Source organism: Sturnus vulgaris, chromosome 21, assembly GCF_052056855.1.
Source record: "Sturnus vulgaris isolate bStuVul1 chromosome 21, bStuVul1.hap1, whole genome shotgun sequence".
NCBI lineage: Eukaryota > Metazoa > Chordata > Aves > Passeriformes > Sturnidae > Sturnus > Sturnus vulgaris.
Window position 1 is genome coordinate 711,896 of NC_142263.1, and position 16,994 is coordinate 728,889.

The 16,994-nt window shown below is 45.1% G+C and overlaps 1 protein-coding gene across 1 annotated transcript in view; it reads left to right on the top strand.

The window, feature by feature from the left end:
- NOS2 (nitric oxide synthase 2) overlaps window positions 1-15,263 on the top strand; it is a 32,570-nt gene extending 17,307 nt beyond the window's left edge. The window contains exons 5-30 of the mRNA XM_088177207.1: window positions 79-254; window positions 889-985; window positions 1,568-1,690; window positions 1,781-1,929; window positions 3,346-3,508; window positions 3,896-3,987; window positions 4,475-4,616; window positions 5,014-5,153; window positions 5,702-5,876; window positions 6,207-6,308; window positions 6,910-7,104; window positions 7,447-7,529; window positions 7,840-7,984; window positions 8,195-8,299; window positions 8,471-8,520; window positions 8,617-8,791; window positions 9,230-9,362; window positions 9,768-9,846; window positions 10,257-10,435; window positions 11,042-11,205; window positions 11,983-12,193; window positions 12,535-12,622; window positions 13,021-13,142; window positions 13,438-13,586; window positions 13,753-13,947; window positions 14,466-15,263. Coding sequence (XP_088033333.1) covers window positions 148-254; window positions 889-985; window positions 1,568-1,690; window positions 1,781-1,929; window positions 3,346-3,508; window positions 3,896-3,987; window positions 4,475-4,616; window positions 5,014-5,153; window positions 5,702-5,876; window positions 6,207-6,308; window positions 6,910-7,104; window positions 7,447-7,529; window positions 7,840-7,984; window positions 8,195-8,299; window positions 8,471-8,520; window positions 8,617-8,791; window positions 9,230-9,362; window positions 9,768-9,846; window positions 10,257-10,435; window positions 11,042-11,205; window positions 11,983-12,193; window positions 12,535-12,622; window positions 13,021-13,142; window positions 13,438-13,586; window positions 13,753-13,947; window positions 14,466-14,546 — 3,444 coding nt within the window. The 5' untranslated portion in view covers window positions 79-147 and the 3' untranslated portion in view covers window positions 14,547-15,263. The remainder of the gene's footprint in view (window positions 1-78; window positions 255-888; window positions 986-1,567; window positions 1,691-1,780; window positions 1,930-3,345; window positions 3,509-3,895; window positions 3,988-4,474; window positions 4,617-5,013; window positions 5,154-5,701; window positions 5,877-6,206; window positions 6,309-6,909; window positions 7,105-7,446; window positions 7,530-7,839; window positions 7,985-8,194; window positions 8,300-8,470; window positions 8,521-8,616; window positions 8,792-9,229; window positions 9,363-9,767; window positions 9,847-10,256; window positions 10,436-11,041; window positions 11,206-11,982; window positions 12,194-12,534; window positions 12,623-13,020; window positions 13,143-13,437; window positions 13,587-13,752; window positions 13,948-14,465) is intronic.
- The last annotated feature ends 1,731 nt before the right edge of the window (window positions 15,264-16,994 follow it).

A 16,994-nucleotide genomic window follows, 5' to 3' on the forward strand; every position in this document is an offset into this window, starting at 1 on the left:
GGTGAGTTTCTGAGAGATGTTAAAGGGAGTTGCCCTCTTGGGTAAAAACTGACCTTGTTGGGTTTTTTATGTCCTTAGAAGTGTTCCCACATCACACCAAACAAGGTTTCAGCACAGTGAAGTAAAACCACAAAAAGAGCATACAAAATGCTGTGCCCCTGGCAGTTTGTGTTCAAATCTCACGCTGCCAAGAGCCGCTACCCCAAAGAGAAGGATATCAACAACAACGTGGAGACAAATAGGAAAATCCATGGGTAAGATCCTGGCTTTTAATGGTTTCATACTTTATCTTTGATTTGAAAAGGGAAGATATTAAGTGGTTTGGGTCCTGGAGAAACCCATAATATGTTTCCAAAATACTGATATTAACCAAAGAACTGTGGGTCTCTGGGTGGTGTAACTTGGTAATGAACATAAAACACTTGTATCAGATTTAGTCATTGAGGATATAAATCATCTTACTTTCTCTTTTATAGTCTTAAATTTATTTGGTGTGTTATGGTTTCAGGTATTCTAAGTCTCAGGAAGTGTGTATGTTATAAAAATAGCAAAGTGATTATTTATACTGTAATTAAGTTGTTGAAGTAGTTCTGTGATGCAGTTCAGACACAACACTGTATAAAATAAGTTGCACATGCCTCTTAAATTTCTCAGTCTTCAGGGTGTTACTTATTTCAGGTTTCATATCCTGCCTTCCATTCCTTCCACACAGTGCTCTGGGAAGGGGGGCACTATGGCTTTACTGCTGAGTCTGCCCACTGCCTCTGCTGGGTTATGGGCTCAGTACATATTTCACAGACAGCCCTGAGCATCTCCTGCTGATGCTGAAAGCAAAGCCTAACATGAAGCACGCTGCCTTGTACTGACTTTTCTCTCTCTCTGTTGAAGCTTACCAAAGGATGATGCCAAATTGCAAGGTCCAAGCAAGAAGGAGATGGAGAGGCCACCTATGATAACTTCAGCAAAGGCCAGTGAGGGAGGAGAGGTCTGTTCCCAGCACCTTTGTTTGATAATCACAGTTCACATGAGTGGTGCTTGCTGCTCACAGCTGCTCCACGCTCTGCTGTGAGGTGTGGCTGTGGTAGCAGGAGGTCAGGACTGCTGGGACATCTCTGGGTGGAAGTTCTTTTCTGATGAAAATGAAGCATTGATAAGACTAAAAGGAAGAGGTGACCCCATGGGGACTAGGATGTTTGATTCCTTTATATACCTTTGCAAACCTTTATTAACAAACCTGTCCTGTGTCTAAAATTGGTTCACTGTTTTCCTGAGACTGTGACTACAATTCTCAGAGATACTCAGAGGACTTACTGAAATTATAAAGGTATTTGCAGGGGCAGACACTGTTTGATTGGTACAAAAATACTTTTCCCCCCATTTCATATCAAACTGCAAATTAGCTCAGTAGTTTTGTAGTCAAATAATCATGTTGGAGCAGATCACATTTGTATCTAGTTTCTTTAATTTAATCTGAAATATTTTGATGTTAACATTAAGTCTAAAATTAAACTGAAAGATATTCAATAGGTCTGAAAATAGTATGCATTTTTATCTTTTCTCTGCCCAGAACCTTCCTTCAATTGACATCAAAGTTTCTAAACAAATATCAGGATGTCCAAGACATGTAAAAATAAAAAACTTGGAAAATGGATCCAGCTATCTTGACACACTACACCTGACTGCAAAAGAGGTAAAATATGGAAATATGAACAGAGATTTTTCAGAAATTTTAGAGGATACAGAATGCAACATTGGTTTTTGACATTTTATTGTTTTCCAGGTTATCAATTGCCGGACCAAAGCCTGCCAAGGGTCACTCATGACCCCGAAGGGCCTGGTGAGAGGTACCAGAGATGGGCCAGTTCCACAAGAAGATCTTTTACCTCAGGCAATAGACTTCCTCAATCAGTACTACAGTTCATTTAAAGAGTAAGTCAACTTGATTTTTGGTATAAAATCCTCTGCCTGCCTTTCTGTCTGTGAGCCTCCAGGAGGGTTTGGTTTCTTCACAGCTCTTGCTAACTATCCTGTTACATAGCATGTATTCAAAACACGTAAGGACTGTTAGAAATGCTAAATAAAACTGTCATTGCACTTCACATGCTCCATCTGCCAATGCTGGGAACACAGGGAAGGGCTCTGGACCATGCACTCCTCAGCTCCATCCCTTTGGAGTGTGCTACATTCTGGTACATTGAGGACTCTGTCAGAGCATTGCCTTCTGTGTTCTTGGGGTTAGCTGCACTCAGATCAGTCCCAATGTGGATCATGCCTTTTGTTTGTGCTGTTCCAAGTATCTTTTCTCTGTGTTCCTCTCAAGGCTTTAGCCTTCTCACCCTTACTCTGTGTTATCAACACAAGCTAAGCATTCCAAGGCAGGTTTGTATTTTCACAAAAATGGCCATGGTGCAGAGGAGTGTTGTTTCAGGAAATGCTGGAACAGCTGGTTGATGTCCAAGGGCTTGCAGTGACATTACACATAATGAGCTTTCAAGCAACAGTTTAGTGTTTGCTCATCCCATTAGAAAACTTATAAAACTTTCAAAGAGACTCAGCACAAAATGGCCACTTCTTTAGACACTTTGAACTCCTTGCAAATCTTTCTTCCCTCTGAACCTTTCTGAAAGTCCCTGTCCTACACACAGGCTGTCCTCAGCAGCCTATTGCATTTGCACATCCCTGTGTCTCTGCTCATGCCTGTTTGATCACATTGATTTACACTATCTCACATGCTTGCCCTTGATCTTTCATCTTGCTGAAAATATGAAAACTCTCAGACAGTGCAGGCTATTTTCATTCTGTCTGTAAGACAACAAAACAATTTTTGTCTCTGCTGTGGTAAATATTTTCTACTGTTTTGACTTCACTCACTGTTATCAAAGTCGAGAATTTCAGAGTTGGTTTCTCTGACAAAGGAGTTGCTCAGCACTTCCTTTCAGGAATGAAAATCCTACTTACTTTACTCAGAAGAGCTGTGGTATTGTAAACACAATGGAACTTTGAGAGGACAATCACTCTCAGCCAACATGTGCCCTGAAACTCACCTGTTCTCTGGTTTTCGTTTCCTTGTGATTTTTTTTTTTTTAATTAATCTAGAAAATCCAAATTTAAACCAAAAACTTACATGGAATGTCTTGTGGCCAATCCATGCATTTATTGGGTGGTGAAAGGATGATGTCACTACTTAAATTTCTTGTGTGTTAGTTTCTTCATGAGGTCAATAAACTCTGTCCTTGCACTCCATAAGGACAAGTCTTAAATTCTGAAGCCAAAATATAAAGAGAACATCTGCACTTTGAATGAAATTCCCATTGTTTCTTTTTATGGCTGTTTCCTGTTCAAAAGGCCAAAATTAAAAGAACATCTGGGCCGGCTGGAAGCAGTGACCAAGGAGATAGAAAGCACAGGAAGTTACCAGCTGACCAGGGATGAGCTGACCTTTGCTGCCAAGCAGGCCTGGAGGAACGCGCCCAGGTGCATTGGGAGAATCCAGTGGTCCAACCTGCAGGTGAGCTGTGCACTTCACCTGAGCCAAATAGTCCCTGCTGTGGCTCAGAAGAATGTCCTTTCCTTTGCTAGAACATGTCCCTGTTTGGATTGGGGAGGACTCTCTCCTGTCCATATCAGGAGATTGGTTTCTTTGTAGTTCTCTGCTTCATGGCTGAATGAAAATGCGTAGCAGTGTGAGTGTAGGAGCCAGGTGTGTCATGGAACCAGGTGCATGTTTTGGTCCTTGGTGGATTGTTATGGGTGAAAATGATGCACAAGAACTGTAAAAATGAACCTTTCCTAGTGGAGCCACAATCTTTCCATTCTTTAAGTGCATAGGAAAAATAACAACTTTACATTACTGTTTCAAAATTAGTCTTGTTTACGTGTCTTTGGATACACACAGGTGTTTGATGCACGGGACTGTAAAACAGCCAAGGAAATGTTTGAGCGTATCTGTTGTCATATTCAGTATGCCACAAACAATGGTAATATAAGGTAGGTCTCTAATTTTAAACAACAAAAATCACATCCAGATATGGCATTAAAAACACATGAAATGGTCTATCTAAACATTTTGACAACTTTTATCTGCTCTTAATTTTCCTGGTATTTACATTGTCCTCTCATGTGTTCCATCAACCATCTTGAAAACTTATAACTTTCAGGGCTGACATTACAAAACCTTTTCCAATTCCTGGGGAAAAGAGATGATTTGAAGATTTGGGGAGGCGTGTAAAGAGAATGAATTATTTTATTCGTACCAATGTTCATTTTAGAAATGTAAAACATTTTCTGTCAGTACTGATGTCAATGTGAACAGTGGGGATGTGTTTGTGGTGGTGCTGTTTGTTTGTGGGTGTGTTTGTGGTGGTGCTGTTTGTTTGTGGCTGTGTTTGTGGTGGTGCTGTTTGTTTGTGGCTGTGTCTGTGGTGGTGCTGTTTGTTTGTGGCTGTGTTTGTGAGGTGATTTCTCTCTCTGGCAGGTCAGCCATCACGGTGTTCCCGCAGAGGACGGACGGGCAGCACGATTTCCGTGTGTGGAACAGCCAGCTCATCCGCTATGCTGGCTACCAGATGCCAGATGGCTCTGTCCTTGGGGACCCTGCCAGCGTGGAGTTCACACAGGTCAGTTTGTACAGCTCCAAACTCCCCACCACAGCTGCTTCCATCTTGGCTAACCCACCTGCCTGGGGCTTCTTCCTCGTGTGTTTATGCAGAGTGGTCAGGAGGTGAGGATGAATGGGATGTTCTGCCCCACAGGTTCTAGGTGCAGGCTGCAACAATCATTTCCTACAGTCCTCATATAGAAGTGCTGCCCTCCATCTCAGAACAGGGTGAGCTAATACTGTCAGGGGACACAACCTATACTTCATCAGCATGCCTCAACATTGTTTGAATGGCAAAGAGAACCTTTTTCACTTAGAATTAACCTCAGCAGGTTTCAGAGGGTTAAAATTCTTTTGTCTTCAGATGTGGAGGGGAAACCTGAAAAGAACACAGAATGTGCTTTCTGTATTTGCAGTTGTGCATCGAGCTTGGGTGGAAGCCGAAATACGGACGCTTTGATGTACTTCCACTTGTTCTCCAAGCAAATGGCCAAGACCCAGAAATATTTGACTTACCTCCAGAAATTGTCCTCCAAGTGCCAATGGAGCATCCAAAGTAAGCACACAGGATTTAGATAATTACATTTTTGCCTCTGCCTCACCTTGGCAGGCTATTGGGCTGCGCCTGTGGCAGTTGTTTTATGAGTTCTTTGTCAGGATGAAATGATGGTAAATCATCCTGAAAGATAAAATGCCTGTTAGAACAATGAAATGAGATTTAAATTAAGGAAGCAAATGACAGTTTTGTTGGAAAACTTTTTCCCCAATCTACATTTCAATTATATTCAGAATTTTAAAAATCCTAATTTCTTATGCTAGTGTGATACACGTGCAACACTGCACTCGTAACAGTGTTTATTGCCTTTCTCTCGTGCTTTTCTTCTTGTTTGCTTTGAGACTAGCCTGCAGATTGCAGAACTCTGTAATATAGTTCTGCAGTTCCTGTAGCTGGTGATTCCCAAATACTGAATTGAAAACTGCTGTGAGTTTCTGCAGACCCTGGTCCAGGGGTTCCTCCTAGAACTGGTACTTTTTATCTTCCTGGGCTTTTCTGGTTTTCGAGGAAAAGACACCCAAGTACTGACTGCAGCTGCTTGTTGGCAGGTACGAGTGGTTTAAGGAGCTGGACCTGCAGTGGTATGCCCTGCCTGCTGTGGCCGGCATGCTGCTGGAGGTGGGAGGGCTGGAGTTCACTGCCTGTCCTTTCAATGGCTGGTACATGGGCACAGAGATCGGAGTGCGGGACTTCTGTGACACTCAGCGCTACAACATCCTGAAGGTGACTGCTGCGGGGAGCTGGGCGGGGCTGCAGGGGGAGGGAACTCGGGGCAGCCACCGTTTTGGAAAAGAGACGCTGTCAGTGTTCACAGGGATGGGAGAGAACCACTCCCTGCTTTATGGAGCTGGAACATCCTCAAGAACCAGAACTCCAAAATGCCAGTTTTCCTTTCATCCCAGGTGCTTCTGCTGCCGCCCAGCATGAGACTGACTCTTTCCCCTTGTGCACGACTTTTTCCTGATACAGAGTTGATGAGGCTGAGAAATCAGGGGATCTAAGTTCCAGATAGTAAATTTGCTTTTCCCTTTTCTCTCTCTTTTTCACATGTAGGAGGTAGGGAGGAGAATGGGACTGGAAACAAACAAACTGTCATCCTTATGGAAGGACCGAGCTGTTGTAGAGATCAATGTGGCTGTGCTTCACAGCTTCCAGGTAAGTCACTGAGTATGACTCAGTGAGCTGAGAGAGACACTCAACACTCACTGTCTCTTTTTCCTCTCACTCAGTGGAGATGGCATTATGATTGCAATAGAGTTAATCTTGATTTTCACCTGAGAAAGTAGAGGAATCCATATTTCCTCACAGATAAAGGCAGAAGGAAAAGAAAAAAAGAAAAATAAGTTAAGGGCAAGATTTTTCATCCTTTCAACACATTTAACATTTAACTATGTTTCAAAACCTATGTAAAGCCATTGAATTAATATATTTTATTTTCTACTCTAGTTTAACACATCATGACAACATTAAAGGTGGGTAAAAGTGAGTCAGAGGCTTTGCAGCATGCACTCCCAGTGCTGCAGAGGTAAAATGCTGATGTTAAAGGAAAGATCTAAGAGCTCTTAATCAAAGGCCCGCACTTTAATCTGTATCTTTACAGTAATTGCTGATAATATTTATTTCCCATAAATACTCCCTTTAGTCTGAGTAAAGTCCTTGAAATATTGACCAAAGCAAGAGGATTACTTTAGCTACACCAGGAAGAAGGGCAGGGTAGGGTTTTAATGCGTGTTTTTCCTTTCTGCCGTTGTTCCAGAAACAGAATGTGACCATCATGGATCACCACTCAGCCTCCGAGTCCTTCCTGAAGTACATGCAGGGCGAGTACCGCGCGCGGGGCGGCTGCCCCGCAGACTGGCTCTGGATCGTGCCTCCCATGTCGGGCAGCATCACCCCCGTGTTCCACCAGGAGATGCTCAACTATGTCCTCACCCCCTTCTATTACTACCAGGTACACATCATCAAAAAGAAAACCCGGCTCTGGCAGACAAGCTCAGCAGTGCAGATAACAGGACCTGAGGGAGTCTGGGTGCCAAGTCCTGGTTCATGAACGTTCACCAGACAGATTCACAAGTAGCAGACAGGAGCTATTTTATGTGGGAGGTGCTGCTAGTTTTGTTGAATTCTCTGGCTTTAAGTAAAATATAATTTAATGTACCAGAGACTGATCCCATATTTTACTCAGTGGATTGCATATACAGATTCTATTTGATCTGGCCCCTTAAAGATACACAGATTGTTTATTTACAATTTTGCATTCCTTACCTAAAAAATAACTTTTTTTTTTTTTAAGGTGGATGCATGGAAAACACATGTGTGGCATGATGAAACCCGGAGGCCAAGGAAAAAAGAAATTAAGTTTAGCATCTTGGCGAAGTGAGTTGTTCAAATAAGATTCCTCATGCTTTCTCCAAATATTCTATTCTTGTAATGTTTCTGCTCTGCTTCTTTAAAAAAGGGGATTACAGTAGGGACCAATGGAGTGGTTTAATCATAGCCTTACCTGTCCACCCTGAGGTAACATTCCTATCTAAGGTTCTTGCTCAGGGCTATCTGGAGTGTGTTGCTTCTGAACCATCTTCCAAAGAAAAGCCATGCTTAAGCTTAGTCTTTCCCAGCTTGTTTGTGGATCAGCCTGAACTAGTGTGGCTCCATTAAAAGCTGTGTGTGCTTGCTCTTTCCCCAGGGCTGTGCTCTTTGCGTCCTCACTCATGCGAGGAGCAGTGGCCACCAGGGCCAAGGTCACTGTGATCTACGCCACAGAGACGGGCAAGTCAGAGACACTCGCCCACAGCCTGTGCAGCCTGTTCAGCTGTGCCTTCAGCACTAAGGTGAGCACTGCAAACCAGCCACACCACGTGGGGACAGCACTTTGGCTTCTGCAGGCTTTTCCATTCTCCAAACCTGTGTTTTGAATGTTCTGTAAATACGAGTTAGACTAGAACTTTGATTTTTGTATTCATTTAGCATAATGCCATGTAAGTTTGGTCAGCTAGTTCTTATGTCTGCTAGCAATGTCTCATGAGCTTTATTCCTTCCAGATTCTGTGCATGGATGAGTACAATATTGGTGACCTGGAAAAAGAAACACTTCTTTTAGTGGTTACTAGCACTTTTGGAAATGGAGATTCTCCAGGTAACGGAAAGGTAATGTTCACCTCCGAAGTGTGCATGAGACTCAGCTCAAAGACCAAAGACAAACCTTTCATTTATCTCATGTCCTTCAGTAACATATGGATCAGGTTTCAAATCAGAGTATTCTGTCTTAAATCAGAGTATTTTTCTAACCTTAAGTGTATTTTATGTATTTTTATGCAGACCTTGAAGGACTCCTTGCTCAGTCTGAAACTGCTGAGAAATAAAATTAGGTAAAAATACTTTGTTGTTTGGTTTGTATGCAATTGAGTCCTTTAGCACTCCATGTAGCATAAACACAGCAATCTTCTTTTTATCTCCTTCTGCAGATATGCTGTGTTTGGTCTGGGGTCCAGCATGTACCCAGAGTTCTGTGCCTTTGCTCATGCCATTGACAAAAAACTGGCCCAACTCGGGGCTTCCCAGCTCACTCCAGTGGGTGAAGGGGATGAACTCAATGGGCAAGAAGAAGCTTTCCACAGCTGGGCAGTCAGTGCTTTCAAGGTAAATATAGAAATGCACCTCATAGTCTACTCATTCACCCATTCATGTTAGTTCAGTTCCCATAAAAATGAGGGAAAGTGAAGGAAACCAAACATCTGAATTTATATTTGAATTTGGAATTCCCCTCTTCTCTACTGCTTACCTAACTTGAAGAGGGAACTGGGTCCTTGTTCTATTATTTTTTAATATCCACACAAAAATGGAATTCTCAGTGTGAACAAGTGTAGCATCAAACATCTGAATTTTTTGCAGTAGATACTTTTTGGCTGTACTGTTACAGAAGTGGAACCTTACTGAACTCACTGAACCCACACACCAGAGGCACTAAAAACCAGCAATCTGTGAAACTGATAGCTCCTTATTAGGATTATAATGCTAAGAATATATAATTTTTTACTGTGAATAGCCTTTATTTTTGTGGTGTTTTTTTTTATCTAGACTGCCTGTGACATTTTTAATGTTCGTGGGAGACACAGTATTCAGTTGCCTGAGATCTACACCTCTGAGGAAAGCTGGGACCCTAGCAGTTACAGGCTGGTGCCTGACTCCCAGCCCCTGGACCTGCCTAAAGGTACTGCCCCCACCTTCCCCTCCCTCTGCCTCTGCTGCTCCAGAGGGGCTGGACTGTGCAGGTTTCTCAGAAGTGCTCTTGGCCCTGCTGGATAGCAGAATGCATATAATGAAGTACATGGACAGATTTTAAAAGACACTGTTTTACCTTGTGTAAGTTATCTTTTCCAGCACAATAACACTGGAACTGTCACACATTTAGACAGAGACATTTAGACATGAGCCCCAGAGGAACAAAAGCTGAGATTAATTGCTTTTAGTCAGGAATAGGGAACACACAGCTGACTGATGCTTGGTCACCTTCTAGGGCAAGCATTGTTCAGTTCTCCTCTGCATATTATTTGAAGACATTTTAAACAAATCTAATCACAGAGTTACCAAGAGTCATATCCTCTTTTCTCACCAGCTCTTGCAAGCATTCATGCCAAGGATGTAATTCCCATGAAGCTGAAATTCAGGCAGAATCTTCAAAGTTTGAAGTCCAGGTATGCTACCTCATTCTTTTGAATATTGCAATACTGCATTTTACTAAAATTTTAAACATCTCAAGTGCCTGGTTTTAAACATCTTCCCCTGCAGTTATTACAAAATGTATAGGAATTTTGTACTGTCCTTAGTAGAAGCATGTGAGCTGTGCAGTCTGCAGTGGGGCAGCACTTCCACTGGCTGATTCCAGGCATGCTTATTCTGTACTGGACAGAGCACCCTCTTGGTTTGGATACAAATACTTCACATGCTGCACTCTGACTTGTTTAAGCTGGTCTGGTGTTTGGCAATGAGCACAAGGGAGCCCTTGCCAAGTGCCACTGCAGATTTTTTCCTTTCCTGTGCAATCCAGAGGAAATGCTGTCAATGTAATCAAGATCTGTCTCATTTCTCTCTCTCTGCTATCCAGCCGTGTTACCCTTCTGGTCAAACTTCACTGTGAGCCTAATCAGGAAGTGCATTACCTCCCTGGGGAGCACATCGGGGTTTTCCCAGGCAACCAGGCTGAGTTGGTTCATGGCATTATTGCACGAGTCAAGGATGCCCCTCCAGCTGATCAGACCATCAGGCTTGAAACCTGCATTGATGGTAAGTTGGGTCTCTTTAGACAAAATAACAGAGGATGTTGGACAGATTCCTTCAAAATTCCTAAGAATTTTTGTTGACTGAATTTGATTCTATGATCCTTAAGTTCCAATAAGATTTTGTTGCTGCTTTTTAGTTATTCTTATAATTCTTTGTTCTGATTTTACCATGACTTCACCAGGTCAGAGGTACTTGGGGTGACACTGTAATTCAGTTGCTGAATTGGCCATTGATTGCAATTAAATTAATCAACAGTTTGCTTATTGTTGCTACGTGTAAGAGTCCTAAAATAGACATATATGTTCTGCCCATCTTTCCCATATTAGTAGGACCAATCATAGGATTCTGGAGCATGGGAAGATGGTTTCCCCAGATGGAACAATGTGATTTTCCAGTGGTGTTTTGTTGTCATGAAGTTTTCTGTATCAGATCCTCCCCTTACAAAATGTTCAAAACCTCACAATCACCTCTCTCAGAAGGGCCCTGTGGTCTAGACCTGCTGCACCCTCACCTGAAGGGTATTTTGAAGGACACTGAGTTTTGCAAAGCTCTACAGCTGTCAAATACCACAGGTGTTGCTAAGTGTCCTTTTCTTTCCCTCATTTCCAGGTGGATACTGGACAAGTCACAAAAAGATTCCAGCCTGCACACTACCCGAGGCTTTGACATACTTGCTGGATATCACTACTCCACCCTCCCAACAGCTGCTGAAAAAACTCTCCCAGCTGGTGACAGCAGAGGGAGACAGGCAGAGGCTGCAGGTGTTGTGTCAGGTGAGCCTTAGGGCTGGAGTTCTGTTTGCAGTTCTGTGCACTGGGCTCTCTGATGCCCTTTGACTCTGTAGCAGAAGCTTAAGAATTTTTTGTAGTGATGGATTTTTATGCCTGTGTTACATATTCAGTGGCATTGGAAAGCCAACCCCAGTGAGAGAAAGAGGGGTCTTGAGGCTCAGCTTGAGTGTGGCAACCAAGATCTGGTGTTTCCTGTGTGGTTGTGGGTGGGCCATTTGCCTGCCTGGTTCTCTAGCCTCACGGTGGTTTCTGATGTGACACCCTTAAAGACCTTACACTCTGCCCGGGCAGGAGCTGCAGGGGAGCTGGTAGATATTTCTGTCTGAGAATTTGCTGCCCTGAGACTCAGAGGGATGTGGCTTTAAGTAATGACTCACGGGGGTGGTGAGTGCTGGCTCTTCCTACCGGGTTCAGGGAGGCTTGGGATGAATCAGGGCCTGGAGCTGCACAATTTCATGGATGTGTCATGACAGGGAGCTGGGAAATGGATTCAACTTCAGTTCCTGCATCCTCACTGAGAGAGCTGGTGTCTGAGAACGTTGTAGTGGGGGTTCTGAACTTCTGTGCTCAAAAGTAAATGATTTCTTAGAAAACCCCAGTATTGGTCCTGGCAAAGTTTTGAGAACGCTGTTGATTTACCTGCATTATTTAATTGAATGTAAAGCAGGAATCTTATTTATAAGTGACATTTCAAATACTCCTGCTCTCTTGAACTCAGCATGACCTGGTAACGTTGTGGTGATGCCCTTTGGCTTTTAGAGCACAGAAGAATACAATAAATGGAAGTTTTACAACAGCCCCAACATCCTGGAGGTGCTGGAGGAGTTCCCCTCTGCTGAGGTCTCCACAGCTTTCCTGCTGACTCAGCTGCCATTTCTGAAGCCCAGGTATTATTCTGTCAGCTCCTCCTGTGACATGACAGCCAGAGAGATTCACCTGACAGTTGCAGTTGTAAACTACAGGACAAGAGGTAATGAGCTGTTGTTTTCATCTCTCTCTTGAATAAATGGAATTTAGGCTACATTGTGGTTCAGAAAAAAAACTATCTGCCATACAGCATCAAGTGTATCTGTAATAAAAAATGTGTGTTGTCATACCTGCAGAATAGTACCTGCACAGCAGGTGATCATACTGGGCCAAGATTTGCTAAAATCCTGCACCATCATCATTGTATCCATGTTTTACAAATCATTACTAGACATACATTTATTTTAAAGCTATAATTTTAAGCATAAAATATATAATGTGCTTTTTTTAAAAACAGAGGGTTTTAGGTGCTGACAGAGGTGTTCTGCCTTGCTCTGCTTTTAGATGGAGAAGGGCCTTTGCACCATGGAGTCTGCAGCACGTGGCTGAACACAATAGAGCTCAATGAAACCGTTCCCTGCTTCATCCGCAGGTAAAGGAAATTAAACAACCCAAATAAGAGCAGCTCTTAGTTCAGCTTCTGCAGTGGGTTTTCCTTTCTTTGGCTATTTTCAAGTGAAGTTGGAACAGCTGGGTCTGAGAAGAGAGGGAATTCCCTGTCTTCCAGAGATGAGATCTTTTACCCTGCCTTACCTCTAGTAAAATCACAAATCATTAGAAAATTCTGAAATAATTCTGTTCCTATGACCCTATGCCCACTGTTGGCTTCTCCACTGCAGAGAAAGGAAAAGAAACAAGGAGCACCCAGTTCAGCCCCATTGCTGCTTTCTAACTGGGGGCTTGGGCTGTGCTGCTCAGAGTCACTCAGGCAACCGAGCATGAATTTCAGTCAGAAACCAGTTAGCTAATTAACATATTCTTGCATTTTAGTGCTAATGAGTTCCACCTCCCGGCGGAGCCAGCCACGCCCTGCATTCTGATCGGCGCGGGCACGGGCATCGCTCCCTTCAGGAGCTTCTGGCTGCAGCGCCTCTACGAGCTGGAGCACAGAGGTACCTGCGGGGCCCTGGGGCACAGGGGTACCTGCGGGGCTGGCTCAGGGACACTCCCAGGGCTCCAGACGCGGGCTCTGCAGCCAGAGACACCCACAGCCATCAGCCAAGAGCCCCTGCAGAGACCAGCACCCCCAAGCTAATGGGGCACTGCACTGGCACAGCCAATCCATCCCCCAGAAACCATTCCCGTGGGCAGGGGTGCTCTGGGGACCTGGAGGGCACAGCCTGTGTGCCAGTCCTGTGTGTCAGGGGCTGCCCCAGGCACTCAGGCACTGTCCCACGCTGGTTTCAGGGCTCAGAGCAGGGGACATGACCTTGGTGTTCGGCTGCCGGCAGCCAGAGCTGGATCACATCTACAGAGAGGAAACTGAGGACATGAAGAGGAAGGGAGTCCTGAGAGACATCTACACAGCTTACTCCAGACTGCCTGGCCAAGAGAAAGTAAGGCTGGTTCCTGTGTTCTGTAGGGGTTAACTCCTCCCGAATCAGAGCTGGAACAGATGGGGCACTCAGAGCCGGAGTGCAGACCCACGATGGATTCGGGAGAGCCAGCGGCCCAAGCAGCATTTCAGAAGGCTGGTGTGCTGATGGCTTTTGTGTTTCCCAGGTCTATGTCCAGGACATCCTGCAGAGGCAGCTGGAGGCCCGTGTGTGTGAGGTGGTGCACGGGCAGCAGGGCCACGTGTTCGTGTGCGGGGACGTGCGCATGGCGCGGGACGTGGCTCGGGCACTGCGGGCACTGCTCGCCCGGGCCCTGCGCCTCAGCCAGCAGCAGGCAGACGAGTACTTCCAGCAGCTCAAGGTAGCTCTCAGCACAGCCCCTTCCCTGCATTCCAGCACAGCCAGGCTCGGGTGTCGGGGCTGCCCGAGCTCCTGTGGGTGCACGCACAGGGACAGAGCTCGGAGGGAGTGTCCTGGTCCCCCCGGGGCTGCCAGCGCAGCTTCTGTTGGCTCAGGGTGAGGCAGGGGCTCTGCAGCTACACAGGAGTCCTGGGGATCAGCTTTGCGGGGTGTTGGGAGCATCGGGAGCTTGAGGCTTTATTGTACCAACAGAGGAAAAGTGAGTTCAGGAATTTCGTGGGCCCATCAGTGAGAACCCAGTGCCTGGGGCTGCTGCTTTTTAAGACCCTCTTGTTATCAGAACTTGTCCTGGTGCATTTGTACCTGGGATTCAGGGGCTCCCTTTCACTGCCACTAATAAAAGTCTACAATCACAGAACCCGTGCTACAAATGCAAAAGGCCTTTTAGTTACTGAACTGATGGATAAGGAGTAGCTGGCAGCACTTCATTCATCTCTTGGGTGTCCTTTCTTTTTGCAGAGCCAAAAGCGATACCATGAAGATATATTTGGGGCTGTGTTCCCACATGAAATCAAAAGATCTTTGCAACCCACCAGCTGAAGAACAAATCCACTTGTGTTTTAGACAATACTTGCACGTTTATTGTTGTTTTCAAAAAAACAAGGAGTCAAATCCTCCTTCTTATACTTGTTTAATCATGAATGCATATAGGATTGTAGGATTTGACTCTTAAACCTCAGTCTTGATTAAGTAAAATATTAAATTTAACTTTTGTTGCTATTTATTCTGATATGCTTTTAATACATTATATTAATAGTGAAAGTGCAAATTATTTTTTAATACTGTCAGTGCTAGTATAAATCTGGTGGTTTTTGTACATACAAGGAAAATGTTTTGTGCTAAGTTAACGAGCTGAAATTGTTTTTTAAAATATACTGTTTATCTTTGTGACCTTATTTATATCAGATTGGTTTACTTGCATATTATCTTCACTTGAAAGCAAGTGAATGGATGGTTGTGTTGCTGGGAGTTGTCTGGCCATGTGCCTGGATCTGGAGCAGTGTTTGCAAATGAGATAAAAATGTGCTGGTCTCCAAGTGGCAACACCTGCATCCACCTCAGATGTATCTGCTCAGCAGGTAGCAGTGGTGAATTCTGCTTTGTGGGAGTGAGGTACATGAACCTCAGCTGTTGTTGTTGTTACAGAGCCTATAGCAGGAAGACTCCAAAAATTCCAAAGCACTTTGTACATTTGGATTCTATGCTCTGGTTCACTTGATTTGTTTGTAATAAAATCTGCCTTTATATTGAGACTAAGTGTGTGGATCAGTGAACCTCTTCTTGCTCTTGGCTCCAGCCTGCAAAGGCAGAGGTTGTGGTGAGGTGGGTTTGGGCTCCAGCCAAGGCTCCTCCCTGAGCTAAGGGCATCTCCAGGAGTTGCAGTCTGTCTAGGATCAGTTTTGCATTTTTGTTACTGCCAGGCAAGTGTGAGTTAGAGCCAGGGAGTGAGACTGGCTTTAAACTGCCCTCGCTGTATTTGCACCTGGGCTCTTTCTAGGCCTTGCAGTTACATCAGAACCAGTTCCTTCTCTGAAATTAACAGGGCTATATAAGCATATTAAAAAAGCTTAAGGTGAGATTTTCCTGTCATCCCTTGTCTTCAGGAGCTGGAATCTGATGAAGGTAGAGTTGAGACTCAAAAGTCAGCAGTGCCATGTGTGAGCAGTGTTTCAGGACAGCCTTGGCCATAGGAGCTGGGACTGGACTGGGAGTTACAGATTAACACTTTCTGGAGCAATTAGTGGCTTGTTTCATTGACAATTAAACCAAGTTTATATGGCTTTAAGGGAACTCAGCATCCAGAACGGGCTGTGTGCCAGGGCACTGAGGTGCAGGCAGACCTTGCTCTTAGCCTGGTTCTGTAGCTGGTTTTGGGTGCTGGTAAAACCCCCAGGAGCTGGGCTGAACTGGGGCTGCTGTGAGAGTCCCAGGCTGGCAGCACAGGAACACTGCTGGCTGCCCTCCACCCCTGAGTGCACAGGGTGAATTCCTGAGCTTTGGGGAGCAGTCTGACATTGGGATATACTTCAAGCCTGATTTCCAGAACATTATTAACTGAAGGAAAAGGAACAGAAGTATAGACAGTGCAGGGAGGGGATAGAAGGTCGGGCCCTTCGTCAGGGAAATGCAGGAAACGTGGGGCTGGTGGGGCCAGGCAGGGGCGGGGGGATGGACGACGGTTAATGCTCATTAGGGACACCTGAGGCTCATTAGGGACACCTGAGGCTCATTAGGGACACCTGAGGCTCGTTAGGGACTCCTGGGGCTCACAGGGGACAGCCAGGGCTGTGGGGCAAGGCCTGGCAGATGCTTTTTGTGCTGGGGTGATGTGCATGGCTGCTGAGCTCTGGAGACAGTGAGACCAGGTAGGTGAAATCCTTTTTCTTTTCTTTGGAATTTTGGTAATTCTGTGTTGTATTGGCGTGTGCCGAGGGGTTCTGCCTGCCCCAGTAACTCTGCTGGGAGCCAGGGCTGGAGGAGGAGCAGGCTGTAACCCTGACCTCTGAGGATGAAGCCAGCTGTGGTGTGTCCAGCTTTCTTAGATCCTATTCCAGTTCATTTGTGGCCTGAGCTGTATTTTGTGAGTTATTTGGTGTCTCCTTTGAGTGAACCCCGTTTCCGTGGCTGCTCTGGGATGTTTTGCTGTTGAGCACCCAGCTGGGCTGGTGAAATGTTCCTGTCTGGTTGTAGGGGTTTAAAAGCCCCACTGGGTGTTGTAGTGCAGCTGCCTGGGGCTGCTGAGGCTCCCTTTGTGCTGGCTGTGTCTCCCTTGGGGGTGTGTGCTGGCTGCTCCTGTCCTGTTTGCTGCGGCTCTCCCAGGGCAGAGGGACCCCGATGTGCTGGGGTACAACTGAGCAGGGAAACATCAAACTGCTCCAGTCACAGCTGGGGCAGGGCCTTTGTGCTTGGGGACTGGAGTTTGTGTGGTTTGGTTTGTTAAATGAAACACCTCTGCCCTTCAAGTATAATTGGGAATTAAATTTGTTA